Source organism: Tachypleus tridentatus, chromosome 5 (genome assembly GCF_004210375.1).
Source record: "Tachypleus tridentatus isolate NWPU-2018 chromosome 5, ASM421037v1, whole genome shotgun sequence".
NCBI classification, from domain to species: Eukaryota; Metazoa; Arthropoda; class Merostomata; order Xiphosura; family Limulidae; genus Tachypleus; species Tachypleus tridentatus.
Genome location: NC_134829.1, coordinates 14,957,017 through 14,980,665, shown reverse-complemented (window position 1 = coordinate 14,980,665; position 23,649 = coordinate 14,957,017). Strand labels below are relative to the sequence as shown.

The 23,649-nt window shown below is 33.8% G+C and overlaps 1 protein-coding gene across 5 annotated transcripts; it reads left to right on the top strand.

Annotated features, from left to right (window-relative positions):
- Positions 1-629: 629 nt before the first annotated feature.
- Positions 630-23,649, top strand: LOC143250586 (glycerate kinase). Of its 5 annotated transcripts, none has more exons than XM_076501377.1 (5): positions 630-764; positions 2,770-3,161; positions 3,970-4,121; positions 19,398-19,573; positions 21,213-23,649. In XM_076501377.1, exons 2-5 carry the CDS (start codon positions 2,839-2,841, stop codon positions 22,071-22,073), a joined length of 1,512 nt encoding a protein of 503 aa, XP_076357492.1. In that variant the 5' UTR covers positions 630-764; positions 2,770-2,838; the 3' UTR covers positions 22,074-23,649. The 5 variants fall into 5 exon arrangements, with proteins under 5 accessions (XP_076357492.1, XP_076357489.1, XP_076357491.1 ...); XM_076501374.1 differs by lacking the exon at positions 630-764 and adding an exon at positions 829-958; XM_076501376.1 differs by lacking the exon at positions 630-764 and adding an exon at positions 897-1,079.

Genomic DNA, 23,649 nt, shown 5'->3' with positions numbered 1-23,649 from the left:
GTTTGTGAAAAGGTCAAATCATGATTGTGCACTTACCGCAATAAGAAAAATGTCTTACCAGGTTTTGGGAGAAAAAGACAAGGTCTCACCCAAATATTTTTCCAAAAACTCTACCTTCTTATTCATTTTTTATTACTTTCTGAAAACATTTTGAAAGTTTGTTTGTTCGTTTGCAATTTTAGGTTCGTTTGTTGCAAAGTGGGGACTCAATTATTTCACAAAAATTATCACAAAAGAGTGTTTGTTTCTAAGTAATAATATAATTAAAATGTAATTTGGTAATTATAGCTTGTGTTTTTCAAGATGATAAATTATACATTGTTGCAAAACATTCGACACTTTGTTTGTTTTTTTAATTTCACACAAAACTACTCGAGGGCTATCTGTGCTAGCCGTCCCTAATTCAGCAGTGTAAGACTGCATGTTTCACCAAACATGGTCGCCCTTTCAGCCGTAGAGCCGTTCTAATGTAACGATCAATCCCACTATTCGTTGGTAAAACAGTAGCTTAAGCGTTGGCGGTGGGTGGTGCTGACTAGCTGCCTTCTCTCTTGTCTTACACTGCTAAATTATGGACGTCTAGCGCAGATAGCCCTGTTATAGGTTTGCGCGAAATAAAAAAAAAAACATTGCCCAGGATCCACAAGTGATAGTATCCTGCAGATTATTCAAAAAGTAAACTACGTTGTTTACCTTATGTTGACTGGAGTTGGACTTATTTTAATCAAATATTTAACAGTTTCCTGGTGAACTATTATGAAGTAGTGAGTGTGTTAAACTTAAAGGAAATGTGTATGAAATAAACAAACCTGCCATTATTCTCTTTTCGAATGAAATTTTAGGTTATATACTTTAAAACTGAAATATATTTCTTACTTGATATATAATCTCGGTTAAAAGCAAAAGCTTGCACTAGTGTTCGTAAGGTTAACGCCAAAATTTGGAAGGTTTGGTTATGGTAATGATCGTACTGTTTCAAAGATAATTTTTGAAATGAATTGTTAACAATTTAATGCTACTGTTATGAAAATATGAGAAAATACCCAGTTTCACAATGAAGATTGGCGTTGAAATTTAAAGTTGGTTGGAATTTCAAAATTGATTAGATTGTTTATAGTTATCACGTTTTATAATTTTAGGCCTATAGTGATTATTCTACACCTACGAGATTTTAACATAATAATATTACTATTGATAAAGTAATAGGATGTTTTGGTTAGTAGTTCAAGCTGAACTTAATAACTTTATGTCGATTGTAAACAGCAATCCATTTGCAGTCGGTTGTAATTAATTAAGTCTAGTTGAATTACGCACGTTCGTACTAGTACTACTATTAGTGTCTCAAGAGTTAGTGTTTGTGTCTGTGCTTTTTTCGTCTTCGTATTATGTAATTGTGTTCAAGAGTTAAATTTGATAGGAACAGTGTTCTGCCTCTTAAAAATTCAAACCAATAACGCCCTTGATATTCTGGTGATTGGAATGTCACAAAACAAAAGGGACTTCCACCACTTTCAAAATTCCAGTTTAAAGCTAAACCATCTACAACATGAAAACTCAATCCATTCCAAAGGCCAACCACCCTGTTAGGAAAGTGAAACTGTCTTGGCTGAAGGTGATTCCTACTGTGCCAAAATTTATATTTGTGTTCCCTAGTCCTACTGTTCTCACTGTTCACATCTGCATCAACTCTATCAATTCTTTTTACAAGATAAACATTCCAATCAGACCTTCACCCCCACAACTCTTCTTTTTCTAAGAGATTTCAACCTCTCCATTCCAGGCATCATTCTTTGAACCCTCTTCAACAATTCAATGTCTTTCCTCAGGTAAAGAGCCCAGGACTGAACACAGTATTTTAAATTTGGCTTAACCAGTAGTATGTACAATTAAATTATAACCTCTTTAGACTTGTATTATTCATTATTTCTATAGATACAACCTAAAATCCTCTTTGCATTACTGCTAGCAACATCACACTGCATAGGTGGCTTTAGAGACTGAGCAACTATTACACCACATCCCTTTCCTTCGTGATCTGTTTAAGGTTATTCCCATCTAAATTATACCCATAATTCAAATTATGGTAACTCACGTGTATTGTTTTCCATTTATTATAATTAAAACCTGTCTGCTTACTAAATGATCTAAATCCTTTTGTAAATCAGCATAATTCTCTTCATAGCTAGCAACACCTAAGATCTTAATATCACCTACAAATTTTAATAATTTATTGACTCTTTGTTACCCTCATCAACATAAAAAATGAAATATTTGAGAAGGAAGAAAGTTTTTGGGTCAAGATTCTTTCTGTTTCTAGCCATGCTAGCTGTTCAACTAAACTGTAAGCTTTGTAAGACAGTTTTCCAATATTTCATATCAATAGATATTTTTATGAACCAATGCTTTCTCATAGCTCAATCATGCAAGAAGTTAGCATGAAAAGATATCACTTGTGTATATTGTTTTGTTTTACAGTTACTGAAAAGTTATTCTCAATTTTTGAAATGATTACCAAGTTGCAAGTGAAAAATACTTTGTTAATATATGTTTGAATGTACATTAATAAAGAATTCCTTAAGAATAAGGTAATAAGATATTAAAAAAATCTGCTTTCTACTTAAAAGTAGTAAATTTAATGCTTTTCATTCAAATAACTCATTCTGTTCTTACATTACCCCTAGATATTTGAACAAGTGTTTTAGCACTGATTTAAGTAAATGAATACCTGAATCTAACTATAAGTACTTTATTTTCATGTGTACTACTGAGGGGAATTTCAAAAGGTGTCTCAAGTTGCTGCATCAGAGACTTCAGCTTAGCAAAACTAGAACTCTCAGAATGATTTCTTCTCACATAATAACAGAAAAAACAAAAGAAAAACTGCATGATATGAAGAGTGATGCATTTAAAATATTTTCTGCGGGAGTGGATGCTGTCATGCCAAAATCATTTATTAGTAAAGCATTGAAAGTGGATAATGAGAGACTTATTGTTCAAGACTGTTGCTATCATATAGCTAACAACGTGTACGTAGTTGGTTTTGGAAAAGCTGTTGCTGGCATGGCTCGTGCAGTTGAAGACATTATAGGTAATCATCTGGTAGAAGGGGTTATAAGTATTCCAGAAGGAACAACAGACATAATGAGCCAAAATGGTAAAAGGTAATTATTTAATTCATATTTGTTATTACATTATTCATATTAAGAAGAACTAACTTCGTGCTTTACATATGCTCTTACTAAACAGTGAAAATGGGTGTTACCAATATGGTCCATTCCTCTAATATTGGTCATATTAATAAAGGAATAAACATTATCTACACTAAATAGATTTTCACAGTTGACTTATTACTAAAATTAAAAAGATGAAAAAAAAACCTATACTGCAAAAGAGGGGGAAATGATAAACACACTTTTACTTTTAGGACTAAGTTATCTTTTTCCAGTGATGGAACCAAAGATTGGTTTAGAGGAAGGCTACTAGGATGAGTTGTTATATGAGAATAGGTTGAGATGTCTTAACGTGTTTTCTTTTGAACAGCAATAGTCATAAATGATATCACTGAAGTAATTAAACTGATACAAAATGCCATAAATTTGAAATTTGGTAAAGGTCAATTACACGTGCAATTGGGGTAGTTTTATTTCTTTAATAGAGTGGTAAACCTTTAAAATATATTGTCACTTGGAGTGGTAATTAAAAGATGCAGCTTGCCAGGATTTTGAGAAAAGGTTTAATAAATACTTGTGGGATCTGAACTAGATTTAATACGTAGTTTTCTGTTTATTGAGAGAGGCTGGAAGGTACAACATCCTTGATGTCTCATAACTTACATGATTAAAATAGATATTGTCATTTTCTGTTTTCAGATTGAAAGAATAATAACTATGTTTTTAGGAAAATTCATTGAATGTGATTGCACATAATTGCATAAGAAATTTGGTAAAGTTTGATTAATTTGTTCCCCAGGGATTTGCTGCCAGCTTCAGATAGTAAAATTCTGGTGCTGGAAGGTGCAAGGCATAACTTGCCAGATAAAAATTCCAGTGCAGCTGCTGATTGTATAATAAGTCTTGTCAAGAAATTGAAAGCCACAGATATACTGCTTGTTCTTATATCAGGTTGGTTAAATTTTTTCTGAACCAATAACATTAATAACCTAATTTTAATGTGAAAATTAACTGAGTAGCATATTACATACCATAATCACACCACTTTTACTGTAGCTCTGTTCAGACCAGTTTTACAATTCTAAACTAAGAATACTTAAGTTCAGTTCATTGTATTTAATATATCAATAAAACAAAGTACACATAAGTGACTTTCATCTGTTTGATTTCTTCAAAAAAGACAAAAACAAGCTTTGATTTGCCTGATATCTGAAATTTTAATCCCTGATTACTTTGAAATTTTGAAACAGTACTTCAGAAATTGATCTTTGAGTTAAAGTAACTTATTTATGCTATGTTACAAAAAGTAAGAGCATGTCCTATAATTTAAAGAACACAATCAGACTCGTAGAAGTTTGGTAGCTGAAAGCTCAGCACAGTATGAATATAAATTAGATTAGAAATAAACAGGGAACTCTCTACTAACAGACTTCTGATATAGTGTTGATCTCTTCCTACAAGATTAAGCTGTTCTCATTCAGTGCTGTCCTCTATGTAAATGTTTTCTTTACACATACCACAGGCCTTCTGCTCCCCCTGTTGTGATTGCAAGATTCCAATATATCTCATGCAAATCATCATGCCTCATCTTATCAATAGGCTCATGACATGCTCATGTGACTCCCTCTACACACTACCACACTATCCCTTCAAAGTTTGGCAGTACTTGTTTTCTGACATGCTCTTTTGTTTGGTTAATGCTTTATGTTCAACTTTGTTTTCTCATGAAGTGGTTGTTTTATTAAATTAATCTACTTTCATTCAGCCTGCTTCTATTAGTATTTATCAGTTAATTCTTGTTGCCTACATTTCTGCCCTTGAATCTGGTGAACCTTTCCAAAGTTAATGTTATCACTTCAGGGGTCACACCAGTAACCAATGTTTTTTTTTCAGGTCTCAGATATTGGTGAACCAATGCTGGATTTATCTGCTTTTATATTCACCAAGAGATTGAACATTACATGGGACAACCTTTGACCCTGGACATTGCTCAGGCTCCTCCATAACAAGCTGACAAGGACTTTGATTGTTTTTTTCCACATCTTCATTTTGCCATTACTTCCATTTGCAACCTGAGGAGTCTACTAAACATTATCTAGTCTTTATGAATTTTATGCCTCAGGTTTGTGATGTTTCATCCCATTCCTCTATTTCTTATATACTTCATCCTTTCTTACTGCATATTTGGATTCACGGTGATCACTTTGTCTTGTAATTAAGTGAGGGGATTAGCATGCAATATCCTACCCTTAAGCTGACTATCCATTTTGAAATCAGCAGTTGTTTGGCTCCCAAATCATCTGTCAATCATACCCATGCCCACTATTCTCATTTGCATTTTACCCTTACAAATCTATTACAGTATCTTTCTTTCATACATTTTTTTATCTGAGGTACTCCACAGAAATCTTGTGGGGTTTTTGGTATAACCTTGTCCTTCTCTCCTCCACCTCAGCCTGCAGGCTGTTTTTCAGCTTCGGTATTACATACATGGTTTCATTGTTGTTGGGGGCCTTATAGGCCACGATATCATATTAGTTTAAGTTTGTTTACTCTCAATGTATTTTAAGGTTTTATATATCGGCCCCATTTATAAGGTATTACATTTTTGACATGGTTCTAGAAACTCAATAGCATCAGGTGATATTAGTCCAATAACAATTTATATTTATAAATATTGTAATCCAATATCACAGTCGGAGTTTAATATGTCTCCAATTACCATTTCCTGTCTCTTATACTCAGGGTACTTCTTTGTTTTGACTTCTTGGAGGATGCCCCCACCCTCATTGCCACCAATAGCAGTGATTACCTAGTGTGTGTTGGTCTGGTGGGAATTTGGCTGTTTGATTTTTCTTTATCACTGGCATTTCTTTGTTGGTAATCAATGAGTGCTTCAGGTTCTGTCAGAAAGATTTCTCTCCTTACTCAGTTTCCTTCCCTCCTCCTTGAGATCCTGTAACCAGCCAGCATCTGTCAAAAGCAGTTCAAGAATTGCTTTAGGAGCAGGTCATTGAACCTGTTCCCCATCCTTTTTAAGGTTTTTATTCCCTCTTTTTCATTGTCCCAAATAAAACTGGGAATTGGTGGCCTGTAATTGATTTATCTTGCCTCATCAACTTTGTTTCACTAAACTGGTTCATCATTTAGTTTTTTTTTCCCCCCTGAAATGGGCATTTTCTCTGGAGTTGTGTCTCCAATGCTGTCCTACATATACATGGACTTGCCTTAGCATTTTGCATATTTTGCTGAGTAGACTGAGATTTTACTTGACATATCAATGTTCAGGAGCTGTGATTTAATTATTACTTGGACGACTGGCTCATTCTGAATAGGAATCAGCCAGTCATACTCAGCATCTCCTTTTCATGGCAGCCCTCAGATCTTTGGGGGCTTTATTAACAATTATATCAGTCAAGACCAGCCTTCTCCTTTACAACTTTTGTTCAACAAAATTGTTGGTTTGCCCCACCCCAATCACTTATTGCATGCTAGATTCTAATCCTTTGGGGATGTGATCATCAATGACATCACTGGTCCCCCTTGGCCATGTCCATATGAAATCTCTTCAGTGGATCCTTCATAATTAATGGAATCTTGCTCAGAATCTCTTTCCACCTCATTACCCTACCTTTTACCCTGTGAGACAATATATTGGGTTGAGGAATAATTTGTGAGCGTTTTTTCAAGTTAAAAAAATATATTCATAAATGAAACGCTTTCACAAAATATTTCATGTCATTTGGTAGATAATTTTTTGCTCTTATAGATGGTGTGTTTGATTTTCATATGTCTTTAATTTTTGCTTTCATTTTCCGTTCATTAAATGGAATGTCAAGTGGACAAAATCGAGCATTTTCGACACCATCTGCTTTTCGCATTTAATTTCTTGCAATTTCGTTTAAAACAATGCATACTATATACCTAGGTATTACATGAAATAAAGTATCATAATAAATGTTTTGGGTGTAATGTGTTCATGCATTGAAGTATTGTATAGTCTTGCATGTAATGCTTGAATGAAATTATTTAGAAATGCTCATGAATTATTCCTCAACCTAATACTTTGGTTGAACAAAGCCCATACATGGGTGGGTGTGTTGCTTCCTCTTCTGGATCTTAATTTACATATTTTCACTGATACATCCCCTCAGGGATGGGTTAGTCTCAGGAGGCTTCAGGCCATTGGTTTGTGGATGAAAACTCTTTATATATCAATGTTTTCGAACTTCTTGCTATATGCTGAGCATTGCGTCACATTCTTCTTCTTATCCAATGTTGTCTGGTAATGGTTAATTTAGATAATTCTATGGTGGTGGTACATATAAAACACCAAAAGAGCACCTGATCCAGAGATATCATATGTTAGGCCCACACATATCACATTTATCATAATGCATGTCATGTGTTAGGTACTTTCATTATGATTGCTGATCATCTCTCACTAGTATGTCCCACAAAGTAGTCATTAAATCCTCATTTTCAAGAATCTTTCCCATCCATGGGTTCTCCTCATGTGAAAGCCTTTGCTCTTGGCCTCAGTAACAAGTTACTTGTCTTTTGTTCATCTGTACCTCATCCCCATACTCTGGCAGGTGGTGCCTTCAGTGGTCACAGTTATCTTTATGTGTACTCACTCATCCTATTTACTTCATCAGGTAACTTCTCTTATTCACTCCCCTCCTTGTCAGGTCCGACTGATTGTTTCTAATTGCCCAACTCAGCATTGATTTCCATGGTTGTAGCAGTTGTACTGCTCTCTTCCTGTCCCTCTTTCACTTTTGTCCTACCTTCTTTATCAATCTTGGTCACATGTACTACATCCCACCCTTCACAGTCTGGCTTTGGTCCAGTCCTTGGCAAGAAGATCTGGTTTCGCACATCACGTTGCTTCCTTGTTGTCACTTCCATCCATCCCTTTTCCATGGAAGCATACAAGCACAAGTGGAAAGTATTCCATAGTTGGTCTACAGTTAGGGAGTTTCCCACTTACTGATCTACTGTGGGTTGTGTGGTGGAATATCTCATGTGGGTGTACAGTCTTTTCACTTTTGGAATATTAGCAGCCTTATTTTGTATCTTTTGTTTTTCCACCACTGCAGAGTTTTTACTTCTCCCTGTTTTTACTATGCTAATGTGCTCCTTCCAGATATTTCTTCGCAACAACTGGTAAGATTTGTTAAAGATTACAAGTGTTATGTATTCAAAAAATAAGATTATTTGAACTCAGACTGAATATTTTGAGTATTATCTTCAACACATAGTACAAAAAGATGTTTATAATTAAGAAATACAAAAGATGCAAACAACTTTTAATTTTTTGTTGAATAATCTTAAAAGATCTTTTTTTGGTTATATTCTTAATTGCAATCTTTACAGTTTCACTTATTGTTCATTTTTATTATTTTATATCCTTTCCTGTCCTTTAACATTATTATTTATTGTAACATACGTTAATAGGCATCCTTAGGTAATGTTATGGTATCATTGAAATAGATACTTTAGTCTTTAGCACAATGTTATTGTTTTGCATACAACCCAAAGCATATGAACCAAGACAGGGTAATTTTTTAAAGTTTTTCTAATATGCATTTTGAAACATAAAATAACAAATAACTAAAATACAGGGTGTTTGGAAAGTCACTGTGCAGTTTTGTAATCATATTTTATTCAGTCTAAGACTCATAATCCAAGGGTCATGGGTTTGAATCCCTGTTGCATCAAACATGCTTGCCCTTTCAGCCGTGGGGGCATTATACTGTGACAGCCAATCCCACTATTCGTTGGTAAAAGAGTAGCCCAAGAGTTGGTGGTGGATGGTGATGACTAGCTGCCTTTCCTTTAGTCTTACACTGTTAAATTAGGGACAGCTAGTGCAGATAGCCCTCATGTAGCTTTGTGCAAAATTCAAAACAAACCAAACAGACCATTGTGTCTTATGCTGGTGTTTGATTATAGTGCTCATGAAACCCTGGTGTGGCTGCAGTGTCCTTGTTTGGCATTGTAGTGTGTTACCTCATAGGGCTCAAAATGTTCTTTCTTTATTATGGATCCCCCAAATAAAAATAAAATAGTGAAAAAACAGACCGTAGGTAAATGAGCATGTCTTGAAGATTCTGAGCAGCAGTTTTCAACTTCTTCAACATCTGTACTTCATTTTCTGGTATTGCATTCTCTGTTAGACAACTGTTTAGGGCAAGTGTCTCCCTTTTCTATTCAGAAGGAACTGAAGGTGCTTGCTGGCTTTCCTCACAGTCGGAAAGCTATGTTCTGTTCTGGGGACATCTTGGTGGAAACATCTACTTTTAAACACAGTAAACTCTTGCATTCAAAGGCCATTGGAGATATATCCATTGAGGTTACTCCCCATGCTACTTTGAATTTGTCATGAGAAGTTATTGTTGAGAGAGGTTTGAAAAACATCCCAGAGCCAGGGATCGTCACTGGTTTCTTCACCCAAAGAGTTTCTGCAGTGAGGCATATCTCCAGTCACAAAGATGGAATTATGATGCAAACCAATGTCCTCATTCTGACAGTTACATCACCATATCCACCTGCCACTATCATGACATGTTATCTATATTGCAAAGAACAGCCATATGTTTCAAACCCTCTCAGATGTTTCCAATGTCAGCAGTTCAGTTACTGAAAGACATCATGTCATGATTCCTTGCCATGTGCTTGTTGTGATGGCAAGGACCATGATGCCTACAAGTGTGAAATAGACCCTCGTATCAATTGTAGTGGCTCTCACCCATCCTACTTTCATTTGTGCCCTAGGTGGGCAGAAGAAAAAGAGATACAGCATTTGAAAACAGTTTACAACATTTCTTACCCTGAGGCTTGAAAGTTACTGTCCATTTGCTGCTGCACTCCATTCCACTGCTACAGTGGGAGTGCAGACAGATCTCTCTGTGCCTCCAAAAGAATTGTTTTCAAATAACATGAAAAGTATTTTGCTCTCCATGGTTAAGAAAAGTGATGAGTCAACATCAACACCCATCTCTGTCCCTATCATTCCTTCTAGCAGATCCCCAGGTCCACTTCCTTGGGTTGAGTGGGCAGGTCTCTGTCATTAGAAGAAGTTTTCAGTGACTGGAACTCTCGAGGTTTCCATTCTAATTTAAATTATATCAAGATGCTGGTTGATTCGTATTATCCTGTGTGTCTTTCCTTACAGGAAACATTTCTAAAACCTGCTGATACAGTCACCTATTTGCAGTTTTCTTTACACAGAAATGACAGGTTGTGTGATGGATGTGTGCATGGAGATGTGGCTCTGCTGTAGCCATCCATGTTTCCTTGTGCCATACCATCACTGTTTTTTCTCTCTACCTGTCTCCTGGAGAGACCTACAATCCATCAGACCTTGATGCTGTCATTGAACAGTTGTCTTCTCCCTTTTTAATCCTGGGAGCTTTAACAGACATAATCACCTCTGGGGAAGTGCTGATATTGATAGGAGGGGTCACTCTATAGAGCGTATGATCTCAGATCACAACCTTTCTCTCTTCAGTACTGGTGTTTATAGTTATTTTCATGTATCTAGTCAGTTTTTTACTGCTATTGATCTCTTGGTCTGCTCACCTTCACTTTTCATGGAGGGTTGACAGTAACTCATGTGGCAGTGATCATTTTCATACAGTTTTGAGAGAAACTAGTTGTGGTAAATGTCACCCAACCTGCATGACTCAGAGGAAATTGGACCAGGTGAACTAGCCCTCTTTCATTGCTCTCTCTGAACTTGATCCTGCTGTCATCTGTAAGCCATTGATAAATGATTGCATGGAAGCAGTGATGGACTGTATTATCCAGGCAGCTAATCTGTGTATTCCTGAAACCTTGATGTCAAAGCCAGAAGGAATCTTAAATTATATTCACAACCAGCATCTTTTTTACCACCAGTTCCAAAATCATATGGGACAAGATTTGTAAGTTCAGTGGGCAATAAACTTCTGTCTCCCTTTCAAATTTACTTTCTGATGGTCAGGAAGTTGCTGATGCCTGGAGTATTGCCAATACTCTTGTAAAAAGCTTTTGCCAGGTATCTATGACTTCTGCTTCATCCTCCACCTTCTTAGCCATCAAAACTCAGGCAGACCAATCACCTCTTTTGTTTTGGGCTGATGGTCTCTATGACTATAATTGCCCCTTTACACTGGTGGAACTCAGGCTTGCACTTTATTGGTCTGGCAATACATCAGTCAGACCTGATGATATACACTACAAGATTCTGCACCATCTCTTTCCTGCTTCTCTTGCTTTACTTCTGTTTTTTTCAACTGGTTCTGGCAGGATAATGCTTTTCCTGATGTGCGGCACCAGGCTATTGTCCTATCATTCTTTAAGCCTGGTAAGGATCCAAAATTTCCTTCAAACTGCCATCCATTTGCTTTGATGAGCTGTCTCTGTAAGATCTTAAAGAGGACAGTTAATGCTCGTCTTGTTTGGTTCCTGAAATCAAACAGCCTCCTTTTGCTCACCCAGTGTAGGTTTTGATGATGGCATTCCACCATGGACCATCCGATTTAATGTAAAACATTGATCAGAGAAGCCTTTCTCAAATGACATCATCTTGTGTCAGTTTTCTTTTATCTTGAGAAGGCTTATAATACCATGTGGAGGTATGGCATCTTGCAAGACCTCCACTTATATGGGTTGCATGGCCTTTTGCCCATTATTATTAAAAGATTTTTAATGAGCAGGAGATTCCAAGTTTGTGTGGATTCGACAGTTTCATGGTGTTTCCTACAGGAACTTAGAGTCCCTCAGGAGTGTGTTTTGAGTGTCACACTTTTCAGTATAAAGATTAATGCCATCACTAGACAATTCCCTCCTACTGTTACAAACAGTAACAGGGCTCAATGTCAATGACTTTCACGTCTCATGTCAGTCGTTGAAGATGATGCTTTTACCTTTTCTCTCCCTGAAACTGTTTGCATGCACTTTTGCCAAAAAACGGGGTATTCACCCTGATTCTGAACTCCGTAACGGTGAACTTGTGCTTCCCATGGTCCATGAGGCAAAGTTCTTGGGGCTTGTTTTATACTATAAGCTTACCTTTATGCCGCACATCAAGCAGCTACAAGTGTACAAGGGCACTGAACATCCTCTGTGTCCTCTCTTCCACCTCTTGGAAAGCAGATCAATATTATATGATAAAGATCTATCATGCCTTCATGGGATTAAAATTGGACTATCGGTCTCTGGTCTTTGTCTCTGTCAGGACCTCAGCCTTGAAGATGCTGGACCCCATTTACCATCTGGGGCTTTGGCTCTGCACTGGGGCTTTCTGCACTTCTGCCATTTACAACTGTCTTAACTATATGCTTCAAAACTTCAATCTTTACCACAGAATCCTACCTCAGGTTGTGTTTTGCTTCCTCAAAGAACTATGCTTTTTCAGAACAGATGGTCTGCCATTGTTCTTTTTGGCTTTTCATATCCAGGTGTAGTTGGATGAATTGGGTCTGCCCTTGGATGACATTGCTGTATCCACTGGTCAGTCCATAAAACACCATACAACTGCTTATCTATGTCACTGGCTGCTTCTTTCTTTTGCTCATTCTCTTGAAATTGCCTCATCTCTTGAGCCATATATGAGGACAGTGTCATTCTCATCATCTTCTGGAACCTTGCCAAATTTATTTGGGGAGAGAAATGCAAGATGTGGATAACCGTCTATCTTTGACAGAAGCCATATTTTCACATCTGGTCTACCTTTGAAGTTTCTTGAAGTGTTTTTGTTTTGTGGTCTCTGATTGCTAGTAAATCATTTATGGTAAAGTTCTTCTATAATGACTTTTACAGTAACCAGTCTCTTAATTGAATCTAAACTCAATATTGACATTTAAGAGTGAATATATCAATACAATGATAATCATATGGAGTACATTTTCAAACTGCTTATGCATTATCTGAAAGATACATTACCAGATCTCTTGATACTTGTTCATATACAGCAAACTTGTCTTAATGTATAACTTTATTTATTAAGTATAAGATTAGACTATAACCATTTCCAACCAAAACTTTTCTCAAAATGGCTGAGCAAGAAATGGACTTTTTTCTTTTTTCTGATATCTTCTTTAGCATCAAGAGACCAGGTTCTTTCCTAGGTCTATTATTTTGACTACATTTACCATTACATTGGTAGGGGTATGCTCTGAGATACATTCTTATGCATTTCTGATGAAGATTTGATAAAAAATTTAACTTTTGCAGCCATTGAATCTTATGTTTTTCCATGTGCTTAGCAAGTGAAATAAGAAAATCAGTAACATGTATATTTACAGAAGAAATTTATGAGTTGCACATCATTATATCCTTCTGTTTTAGTTCAGGAAAAAAATGAAGTACATTAGTAAAACACAGATTTTGAATTTTGACATGTTCAAAGCTATATGGTAAGCAATGACAAAATATTCTGATTATTCAAACTTATTTGTTGAATATGTTTTTCAAATTCATTGTACTCAAACATTGTTTTTGAATAAATTAGCTTATTGGAAAAGTTATAGAAAATAACATATGTTGTTAGAGACCAACAGTATTGTTAGCAAAAATATTTTTACCTAAACTGAGAATTATAATGGTGACAACATTTGGAAAGATGAGGTCCAGGATTGCAAATAAATCTAGAGTAGTGGTAAGTATCGTAATTGGCAAAATAAAGTATCAAAAGAAACATATTAAGAACCAAAGCCAAGAAAAAGTAGGATATTTTACTAAAATTTTGGCCAAAACAATATAATGAGCATATAATCAAAAAGGCACTTTCAGGTTTTAAATTTGATACCAATAAGTATGGAACCAGTGGTAACTGACTATGTGGTGAACACAAGAAACAAAGAGGTCTTTGTTATCCATTACCCTCATGTACTGTACCTACAATGCATATTAACCACAATAGAAAACATAAAAGTAGTCGATTTTGATATCAGTAATAAAAAAAATATAAAAAAAGGCACAGTCATATCAGGGCCAAGTTGTTCATGGCACCAGGTCTTAATAAACATAAATGTAGTTAAAATTGACTCGATACATAAACTGAAACCTTCTGATCATTGATGAACAAAGTTTTAATTCTGAGATGAAAAGAATTTTAATGTTTTTTTTTTTTAACATTGTCTTACAAGTTTTTGAAATTTCAAACCTGAAAAAAAATGTAGATAGTAAACCAAATTTTGTGATTTATATTAAAAACAAAACTGATTGGTAATTTGTAAATTTGTCTGAAGTTTCTTGCAATATGGTTAAGCATCACCACAAGTGATGCTTTCACAACTTCAGTTTGAAATTACTAGTTTACTTGATTATGGTCAGAAAGCTATATAATACTGTGAATGATGAAGTACCTACAGGCAAAGTACTGATTGATGTTAATGCTTGTAAACCACACACAAGATAAAAATACTGTAGAAAAACATATTTTGGTTATAATAACTTAATATATTTGCCCATCTTATCCTCTCATGTTCATGTTTTCACCAGTCTTGATGGGTAATTACTAATGAAAAATACAAATAGATAGGTAGCTGTTTCAACATCTGTTGATAGGACTGAATGAAGGTGTATATCTTTTAAAAACTGAGTTGGTAAGTAGAAAAGGAATCAAGAACACTGGTCATAAGGTTAAATCATATCTCTGAAATATATGTGGATTTGTAGACATTATTTACTGTTAGTTTTAAGTTATGTGCTATACAACTTTCTCAAAATAGGATAAAGAAAACATCACTGACTAACTTGGAACCATTACTGCTTGAACTTAAGTATAGATTTCATATTAGTTTTAAAATTATTTATATTGCAAAGTCTGAACTAAATCCAGATTTCATATTAGTATTGACTAATTTTATAATGGATGGCTGTGATAGAATAAAGTGACTGTTCTTGGTGATCATAAGTTTTTGACAGAGTAAAATTAAAACTCAGTTATTGAGAAACTTGTATAATGTAAATCATCAATTAATGACACATCATTCTGTGAGCATAACTTTTCAACACTACATAAGTAGGAATACATACTAATACAAGAAGCATGAGCCAGTATTGTAATTGTTTATTAGATGGGAACTCTTGATAGGCATCTGTTACTGCCTGTTTCAATGCCTATCAACAGTAACTATCTATTTCCACCAAGTTACATAGAAATTTAAGTGTGATGAAAGCTTAAATTTAGTTTTCATAGAGAAATGGTATTTTATGTTGTGAACTAGGGTTTTACTTTTACTGGCATTTCATAAGTACACAGAACTTGCAAGATGATAATGTTATTAATGTGCAGCTCATTTTTACTGAAGTTGAGTCAAAAGTAAATTTAAACTGACCAAAATATTTTTTTACTAACACTTAAAATTTCTATTTTGAATGTTCCAACAGAAATGTTTTTTATTTACATGTATACGATATAATATTGAGGTGAGGCTCCCTGTCACCTAGTAGCTCAAAAGTAAGCAGGAAGGATTGCTTTGCAGTTAAGTCAAATAATCATTAATGTTTTTTCCTTTCTCAACAAATCTATTTGTAATATAAGAAATAAATGTTTGCATATTCATAAAATGTTTTAGTTGTAGCCCTTTACTGATGATGCCACATTAGTTTGTGCTTTACAAAATCCACTTTATATGTAGTGTCGTTATAGGTATACTGAATTTTTCAAGGTTGTGACTTGTGTTTATAAAAATAGCTTTCAGGGTTTGAATGAAAACAGTTAGGGGCAAAAGTGAAAGAACATGTTACATTAAATAATTAAAGAATTAAGGAAATACCTGGTTAGGTAAAGCTAAAAAACTTGCTTATTATTGAATATGCAAAGTATAATATATGAAGTTAAAATATTTCACCAGGTTAACCTGGCATCATCAGGTACAGCAAGTACATTGAGTAATAACGTAAAGATATATTAATCATATAAATACTGCCTTTTATTGCTTTATTACATTTTCTTAACATTTTTGCTAATGTAGAATTGAATACCAATCTTTGTGAAACTATTCTAATAATTTTTGTATGTTGAATATACATAATGTATATATTATTGTGGTTTCAAATCTTGTTAAGTCTACTGTCAAGCAATTATGAAAATAAAAGTCTCACTCAGTAACAAGGAATTTATGCTCTTTGTAAATGGGAGTTTTCACCTGAATGTAAAGAAAACTATTTACTGCCAACCACGCTTGCACCTACATCCTGCTGGTGTTCCATTATTGCACACAGCCACGTTAGTTACAGCAAGTTTGAGAGCAAAATCAGTAAATATCAGTGCATAACCTTCTTTTCTGCAAATGGACACTGTGGTGGTTTGTTCTCATACTTTTCTTACTGGGATTGTGCTTTTTGTGTGTTGTATATACACCATGTTAATTCTGATGTGGTTGATATAAACCATGCTATTATTAAACTAAAAACAAAATCTGTCATTTGAACTCTAATGTTCTTTCTGTATGAGTATCCCTCAGTAGAAAGGGCTTTGTCTATCCAAACATGTATCTACTCGTCATGATAATGTGCTGTTGAATGATCAGGAATTCACCATGTATCAACTATTATATAGTTGCTAAACATGGCATCGACAGAGATGTTATTTCTTTTTCATATACAAATAATTCTTCTAAAGTGCCATTAAACTTCTGTAATTCATTTTTTTTTTTTTTTAACAGTATTGTCCAGAAATAACTAGTGGAATATGTTGTATGTGTATCAAAAGTCAAGAAAACATGAGTAAGTACAGATGTCAACTTTCTGTCATATACATAAAATTTCTGAATGTGAAAATATTGTATAAATACCAGTGGTGATTTAAACACTTGCTATGATGAGGTACAGTAACTTGCTTCACCAGCTCTGTCTTGTAACAAAGGAAACATCAAATGTGTGACTGTTGCTGATGCTGTTCAGTAATATTTCTGATTAGTAGTATTGCCATGTGACAGAAATTGCAGATATCCAAGTTGCATTCATAAATTGCTATGATAATCTGTTTCATATTTGTTCTTTGTAATGTAAAGGATACGTTTCTAAAGGAAAAAACATTTTATACAGTTTTCTATTTTAATTTTAGTTGATGTTATAAGATATTTCTCCAACTTGTAATTTTAAATTTTCTTATTATCAGTAACCACATCCATACATAAACTTTTCTACATAATACTACTGTATTATTTTTTGTACAGAAACAATATTAGTTGAAAGAAATCTCAGAGGTATCAAAGTCTTGACCATCCTCTATTACAACATACTGTATAGTGAAGCACTAGCGAAGTGTTTCTTCTCTATGTGGCCCGGCATGGCCAAGTGTGTTAAGGCATTCGACTCGTAATCTAAAGGTCGTGGGTTCAAATTCCGGTCGCACCAAACATGTTTGCCCTTTCAGCTGTGGGAGTGTTATTATGTGACGGTCAATCCCACTATTCATTGGTAAAGAATAGCCCAAGAGTTGGCAGTGGGTGGTGATGACTAGCTGCCTTCCCTCTAGTCTTACATTGCTAAGTTAGGGACGGCTAGCCCAGATAGCCCTTGAGTAGTTTTGCACGAAATTCAAAACAAACAAACAAATCTTCTCTCTGTTATCAAGAAAGTACCCATGTTATGTTTGTGTGACTTGAGTTCAAGCTACAAATGTAGTTGTGAGACTTGGAAATGCTCATTATTTTTGCAAGCATAAGTTTAGTTATAAACTATTTCAACATTGTATAAACTTTGTAAAGCCAATGTTCTAATAACCTACTGCTAAACCATTGAAAATAATTTATGAAATATGTGTTATTTAAATTGTAGGTTGTGATAATTTTAAGAAATATTAAAATTGCACATAAAATTGAAATACTCCTTGAAAGTAAAAAAAAGTATTTATTTTAATGTTAACTTTGATTTTGTATGGAATTTTCTTCTTGTGTACAGTGTATGAGCTAATATTTTCATTCAAATTTAGTTTAACTGTATTGTATTGAATGCTGAGTTAGTTTTCCCTTTGTCAAGTTCTGTGCCACATATTCAAACATTTGTCAATAAATCATATCTTCAAAGTGATTTCAGTGGTGTTATTATTATTGACTAATGTGCATAAAAACATAATTATTTATTCTTGTTAAATAAGTTATTTATCAAGTCATCATTAAACCTGACCAGAAATTTTAAAACATCACTTATTACCACAAATAATTTTTAAAAAGCCAATACTATAATATCCAATGAATTACACTATTTTTATGAAATATATCAAATTATGAGTATTCATGATATGTGAAAATTTTCAAAATGTATATTAAGCCTATGAATATTTTTATGTCCATGATTACAGATTGGTGTGTATTTAAATAGAGCTAGGAACAGTTGAAATAATAATCAGTGATGTCGAGAAACCCACTTGTTGAGAAATTTATATGCAAAAATGGCTCGTTTGGGTTGAGAAAATATTTTACATAGAAGAGCAAACAACGTTTCAACCTTCTATGTAAAATATTTTCTCAACCCAAACGAGCCGTTTTTGCATATAAATTTAGGATCAGTTGAGAAATGCAGGGTGTTCAGAAAGACACTGTGCACTTGTATATTTATTAACAGACAAAACTGCACAGTGACTTTCCAAACACCCTGTACTATACATACTTGTGGTCAGCACAGAGTCATTAAATAAAAATGTACAATAACTGAATGGATGTATTGACTGCATTGAAAGTATTATTAAGTGTAGTTATTAAACATCACAGTTCGAGCAGAATTAAAAGAATTACTTTTAATGATTACAGCAAACTATGTTTTTAGTTCTTAACTATTGTAGAGGTAATTTTCTTTTTGAGGTGAAGCTGTAGTTTTGAATTGTTATATGAGGTAACATTTATGTTTACGCTTAGAATTTCGTTACTCCTTTATGAGTTTTACTTGTAGGTAGTGTTGTATTATGAAACCACAAGAATGTAATTCAAAACTAGTTGTAGTTCCATATTTAGGTTTTAGAACTTTCTGTTACATTAATTACTTTAAATTATTATAACTTATAATTTTAAAAAATCTACTCTGTTTTGAAAGAAACAGATGCCTTAATTATATCAACCAGTTTACACAATTATTTAGTATAATTTAATTTTTTAGTGTTTATTTTCAAACTACAGTCATGTTTGTAATAAATGACTCAAGTTTATTATATAATTAAATGAGGTAGTAAAATTTGGAAATTACATAATTTATGAGGATTATGCAAATTAAGATTGTAATTATCCTCAGGGGGAGGATCAGCCCTTTTTCCTGCACCTGTCCCTCCTATTACACTGGATGAGAAAATAGCTGTGATAAAGTTACTCTCTATCAGAGGTGCTACAATTCAAGAAATGAACTCTGTACGTAAACAGTTATCTGTCGTAAAAGGTGGAGGACTGGCTGCAATGGCAAAATCAGCTCAAGTTAGTATATGTATTGAGATTGTTCACAGAATTCTTACGTCGTGATGAAGTAATATAAGCATGAAGTATTCCTTTTTTAACATTACGACAGGCTTGTAATATCATATATTTATGAAAAAGTAAAAGTATCTTCTATATTAGTATACTATAAATAATATCTTCATTTGGCAATAAAATCACATTGAATACTAGTACTGTGTGAAAAGTTAGATTTCTGTAATCAAGAGAACTTTTCTTATGTGCATGACAGTACTAAACCTGCTGCAGATAATAGGAAATAAATCAAAAACAAAACGAATGGCTTTATTGAGTATACGTGATAAGCCACTATATGTGTATGTATATGTCTTATGTGTACAAAAAAAAGTGTTATATGAGACCAAAATTCAAAATTTTTCTTCTATTACCAGTCCTTACAGTCACCCTAAAGTGATAATGGATAATGTCTGTGGCCATAGCACCATTAGGAATGTTCCATATATCAAACATGATCTTGAAACAGATGTCAAAAAGCAGCTAAGGAGAATCATTTAAAGGTTGGAAGTTGAGTGCTTGAATCTACAACATCTCCTTCCTAATGCCTTTTACCATCTACAACCAGTTATGAGAAGTTGTAAACCTTAATGTTTACAAATACTTTAACGTGGAACTAAACTTCCCTCGAATTCTACAATATAAAACTCCCAATCTCCACCTTTTTTTTTTTTTTTTAGTATTGTAAGAAATTTAAAAAAAATGTTGTTATACTTGAAATTATATATATATATATATATATATTTATTTATTTGTTACGGATAGTCAAAAATTGTACCCTTTCTGAAGGTCTCTTAAAAAAAAAACTTCTTGAGCAAGATGGCAACATGCAGCCAGTTAAACACAAAGGATATTAAATGTGAATTAATTGTATTTCTGTGTTAAGCTTGTTATTTTATTAAAAGGTTTAAGATAGTTGCATGCTTCATCAAGGCACTAGTGGCAAGTAATTTCATGTGCAATACAGTGATTGTTTAATTTGTCATTGTTTAGTTATGAAATCTAGTACACTTTCTTCATTTGAAGAATTGATCAAGAATGCACTTCTGAAATACTGTGTGTGTGTACTGGTCCTGTTTATTCACAAATTTTAGTTAACTAACATGGTGCTCACATAAATTGAGTAAGGATTTGTGTTTGCTGTCTTTCTTGGGGTGTGCATTAAATGCATTGGTCACAAAGATGGCTAAAGATAATTTTGTAATATTTTAATCTCTATACCCTGTCACTGAAATGTCTTGTGTTTTCCTTCTTACAGTGAAATACTTAACCATATTGTATGAAACTTAGCATGGATCTTCTAAAAATATTTTGTTGGTGTTTTAAAAATATACATATAATTTGATTTTGTATTTTCAAAAATGTTGTTATGAGACAGAAAAAAACTGTAGAAATATTTTGTTCTGTCTTAATTAACACTCAGTTTTTTATTGTTGATTTGAAACTTCCATGTTCAGCATAAACTGGATTGGCATTCATTTTAGGTCCTCTGTAGCTTTGAGATTCAATTTGACTGGGAATCATGAGTGGGGGTGGGGATACAGCTCGTGTATTAGATGTTCCATAAATTTTATGATACTGATACCTAATGTTATGTTTCACTTAGGTTGTTTCGCTGATTCTGTCTGATATTGTAGGAGATCCACTGGATTTGATTGCTAGTGGTCCAACAGTAAGGAACACAGATGACACATCATATCCATTAGAAATCTTAAAGAAATACAATATTGAGAATGAGGTATCACAAAGTGTATTAGGTGTTTTAAAGAAGCCAAGAAAGTTATATGAGAAGGATATTTATCACGTTCAGAATTTACTGATTGGAACGAACAAGCAAGCATTGGAAGCAGCAAGAGCCACAGCATTTCAGTGTAATTATTATCCATGTGTTCTGACAACTTCCCTTCAAGGAGAGGCCAAAATTGTTGGATGGGCAATAGCTTACCTTTCTGTAATGTGTCTAGAATTGAATAATCTCAAAACAATTGAAGAATCAAAAGTTGAAAAGTTGTGTGCAGCTCTGTGTGTAACTAAATCATCTTTAATTGAACTTCTGACCACTCTAAAAGCCTGCAGAAAAGGCTTCTGTATTATATGTGGAGGAGAGACCACAGTCAAAGTAACTGGTCAAGGAAAGGGTGGACGTAACCAAGAAATGGCTCTTGAATATTCTTTGCAGAGTTACTACCTATCCAGTCCTCGGCTGTCAAGCTCAACATCAGTGTTACTTAGTGCTGGTACTGATGGGATTGATGGCCCTACAGATGCAGCTGGGGCTTTTGGATATCACGAATTAATCTTGAAGGCTTTAGAACAAGGTCTAGATCCAGGCAAGTACCTATTGAATAATGATTCCTATGGATTCTATGTAAAATGTAATGGAGGAAATGATCTTATCAAGATAGGGCATACAGGAACAAATGTAATGGACATTCAAGTGTTGCTTGTGAGAACAGTTCAGGACTGAAATACTAAATACTCAAGAAAGCATGAAGATGTAGTTCTAACTGGTAAAAAATATATATATAATCAGCAAGGCACTTTTTTTGGAAATTGTACCAAAAGTTCCATCCTAATAATGAATTTCAAAACTTATCCAATATGGCTAAGTATGAGAACAACAAATATTTTTTAAACTTCATGGAAATCACATAACATCAGTACAAACAAGAGTCATGCTGTAATGGTAATAGAAAAATGTTAAATAGAAAAACAGTGCAAAAGCATTGAAATATTTTGTAGTTGAATTTTGTATATATGTTTATTTAGGAACAAGAATTACATAGAATTTATCATATTTTAAAATTGTAAAAGTTTACAGCCTTTAGAACAAACATAATTCCAATTCAAAGAAAGTAAAAAGGAGCAGAAAGGAAAAAATAATAAAGACAAAAATTCACAATATTCCAAAGTGGTATGACAAAAACACTATCTTTTAACCATAAAAAAAGCCTTTTTTTACACTTTGCTAATAACATATAATGACCAGTTACAACCAGTGGAACTTTTGTATAAGCTTGATTGCACACATACATACGCACATACGTGCGTGTGAAAACTGTTCAACATGCATATGTCCAACTATGGTTTATCATATAGTTAAAAGCATTGCAGCAGCTGAGATTGTGACCCACCGGTCATTGCAAGATAATTGACTAGGCATTTAAAGACTGTTTCTGTGTATCACTAGAAGAAAAGTACTTTTATCCCACAAGTATTGCATTTTTATTAGTAGTATCTCCTGACAACTTGGTTTTACATTAATTGTTACAATTGGTAGGTGGCAGAACATTTTTGAATTAGGAAGAGGGACACTTTGTTTCCAATTTTAACTGTGACCATTGAATGCAAAACTAAAATGACTACTTTCCATTATAGTTATATGTAAGACTATTACTCATCCAAAGAGGCACTTTACTGCTTAGTAAATACTGGGAGGGGCATATGCACATGTTTGGAAAGAGTAATAATACAACAATAATTACAATGAATTTCAATGGATATACATGAAGTTTTCTCAATACATATGATAAACAGAAGTACTACTGCAAAAGACAGTAACAGCAAAATTACATTAGCAGAACCATTAATATAAGAAAAATGAAACCAAAAGCAATAATTAGAGAAAGATATGTATGTTCATGCACACTTGATGTGTAAAGGACTTACTCATGGGGACTTAGAATTTTACATATAGCTATGGCAACTAAACTATTGTATACACACACGCCAATTTATGGAGCCTATATTATACTTTCCTAGGGGAATGTGTTAACACACACAAAAATATGGAGCTTATTTAATGTACATTGCTGTAATTATTTTTTTGTGCAATACATTGCTAGTTTAAATATTATTGTACAAATGGTAAAAGGACAGTGTTAACGTATTTTAAAATTAGTTTAAAGAAAACGTATATCTACATTTTACAAGCAGGTTACAAATGTTTAATTTTTGTTAGGTGATAAAAGTGTGTATAATATTTTGAAAGTATTCCTGTATGGAGAATTGTTCATTACAATAAAACTTAGTTTTAAAAACTA

Excerpts from the sequence above, each read along its gene's own strand:
- LOC143250586 (XM_076501373.1), top strand. The coding sequence starts at position 2,755 with ATGTGTACTACTGAGGGGAATTTCAAAAGGTGTCTCAAGTTGCTGCAT. Across the intron at positions 3,162-3,969 it reads ATGAGCCAAAATGGTAAAAG|GGATTTGCTGCCAGCTTCAG; the intron begins GTAATTATTTAA and ends TTTGTTCCCCAG. Across the intron at positions 19,574-21,212 it reads CAATGGCAAAATCAGCTCAA|GTTGTTTCGCTGATTCTGTC; the intron begins GTTAGTATATGT and ends TGTTTCACTTAG.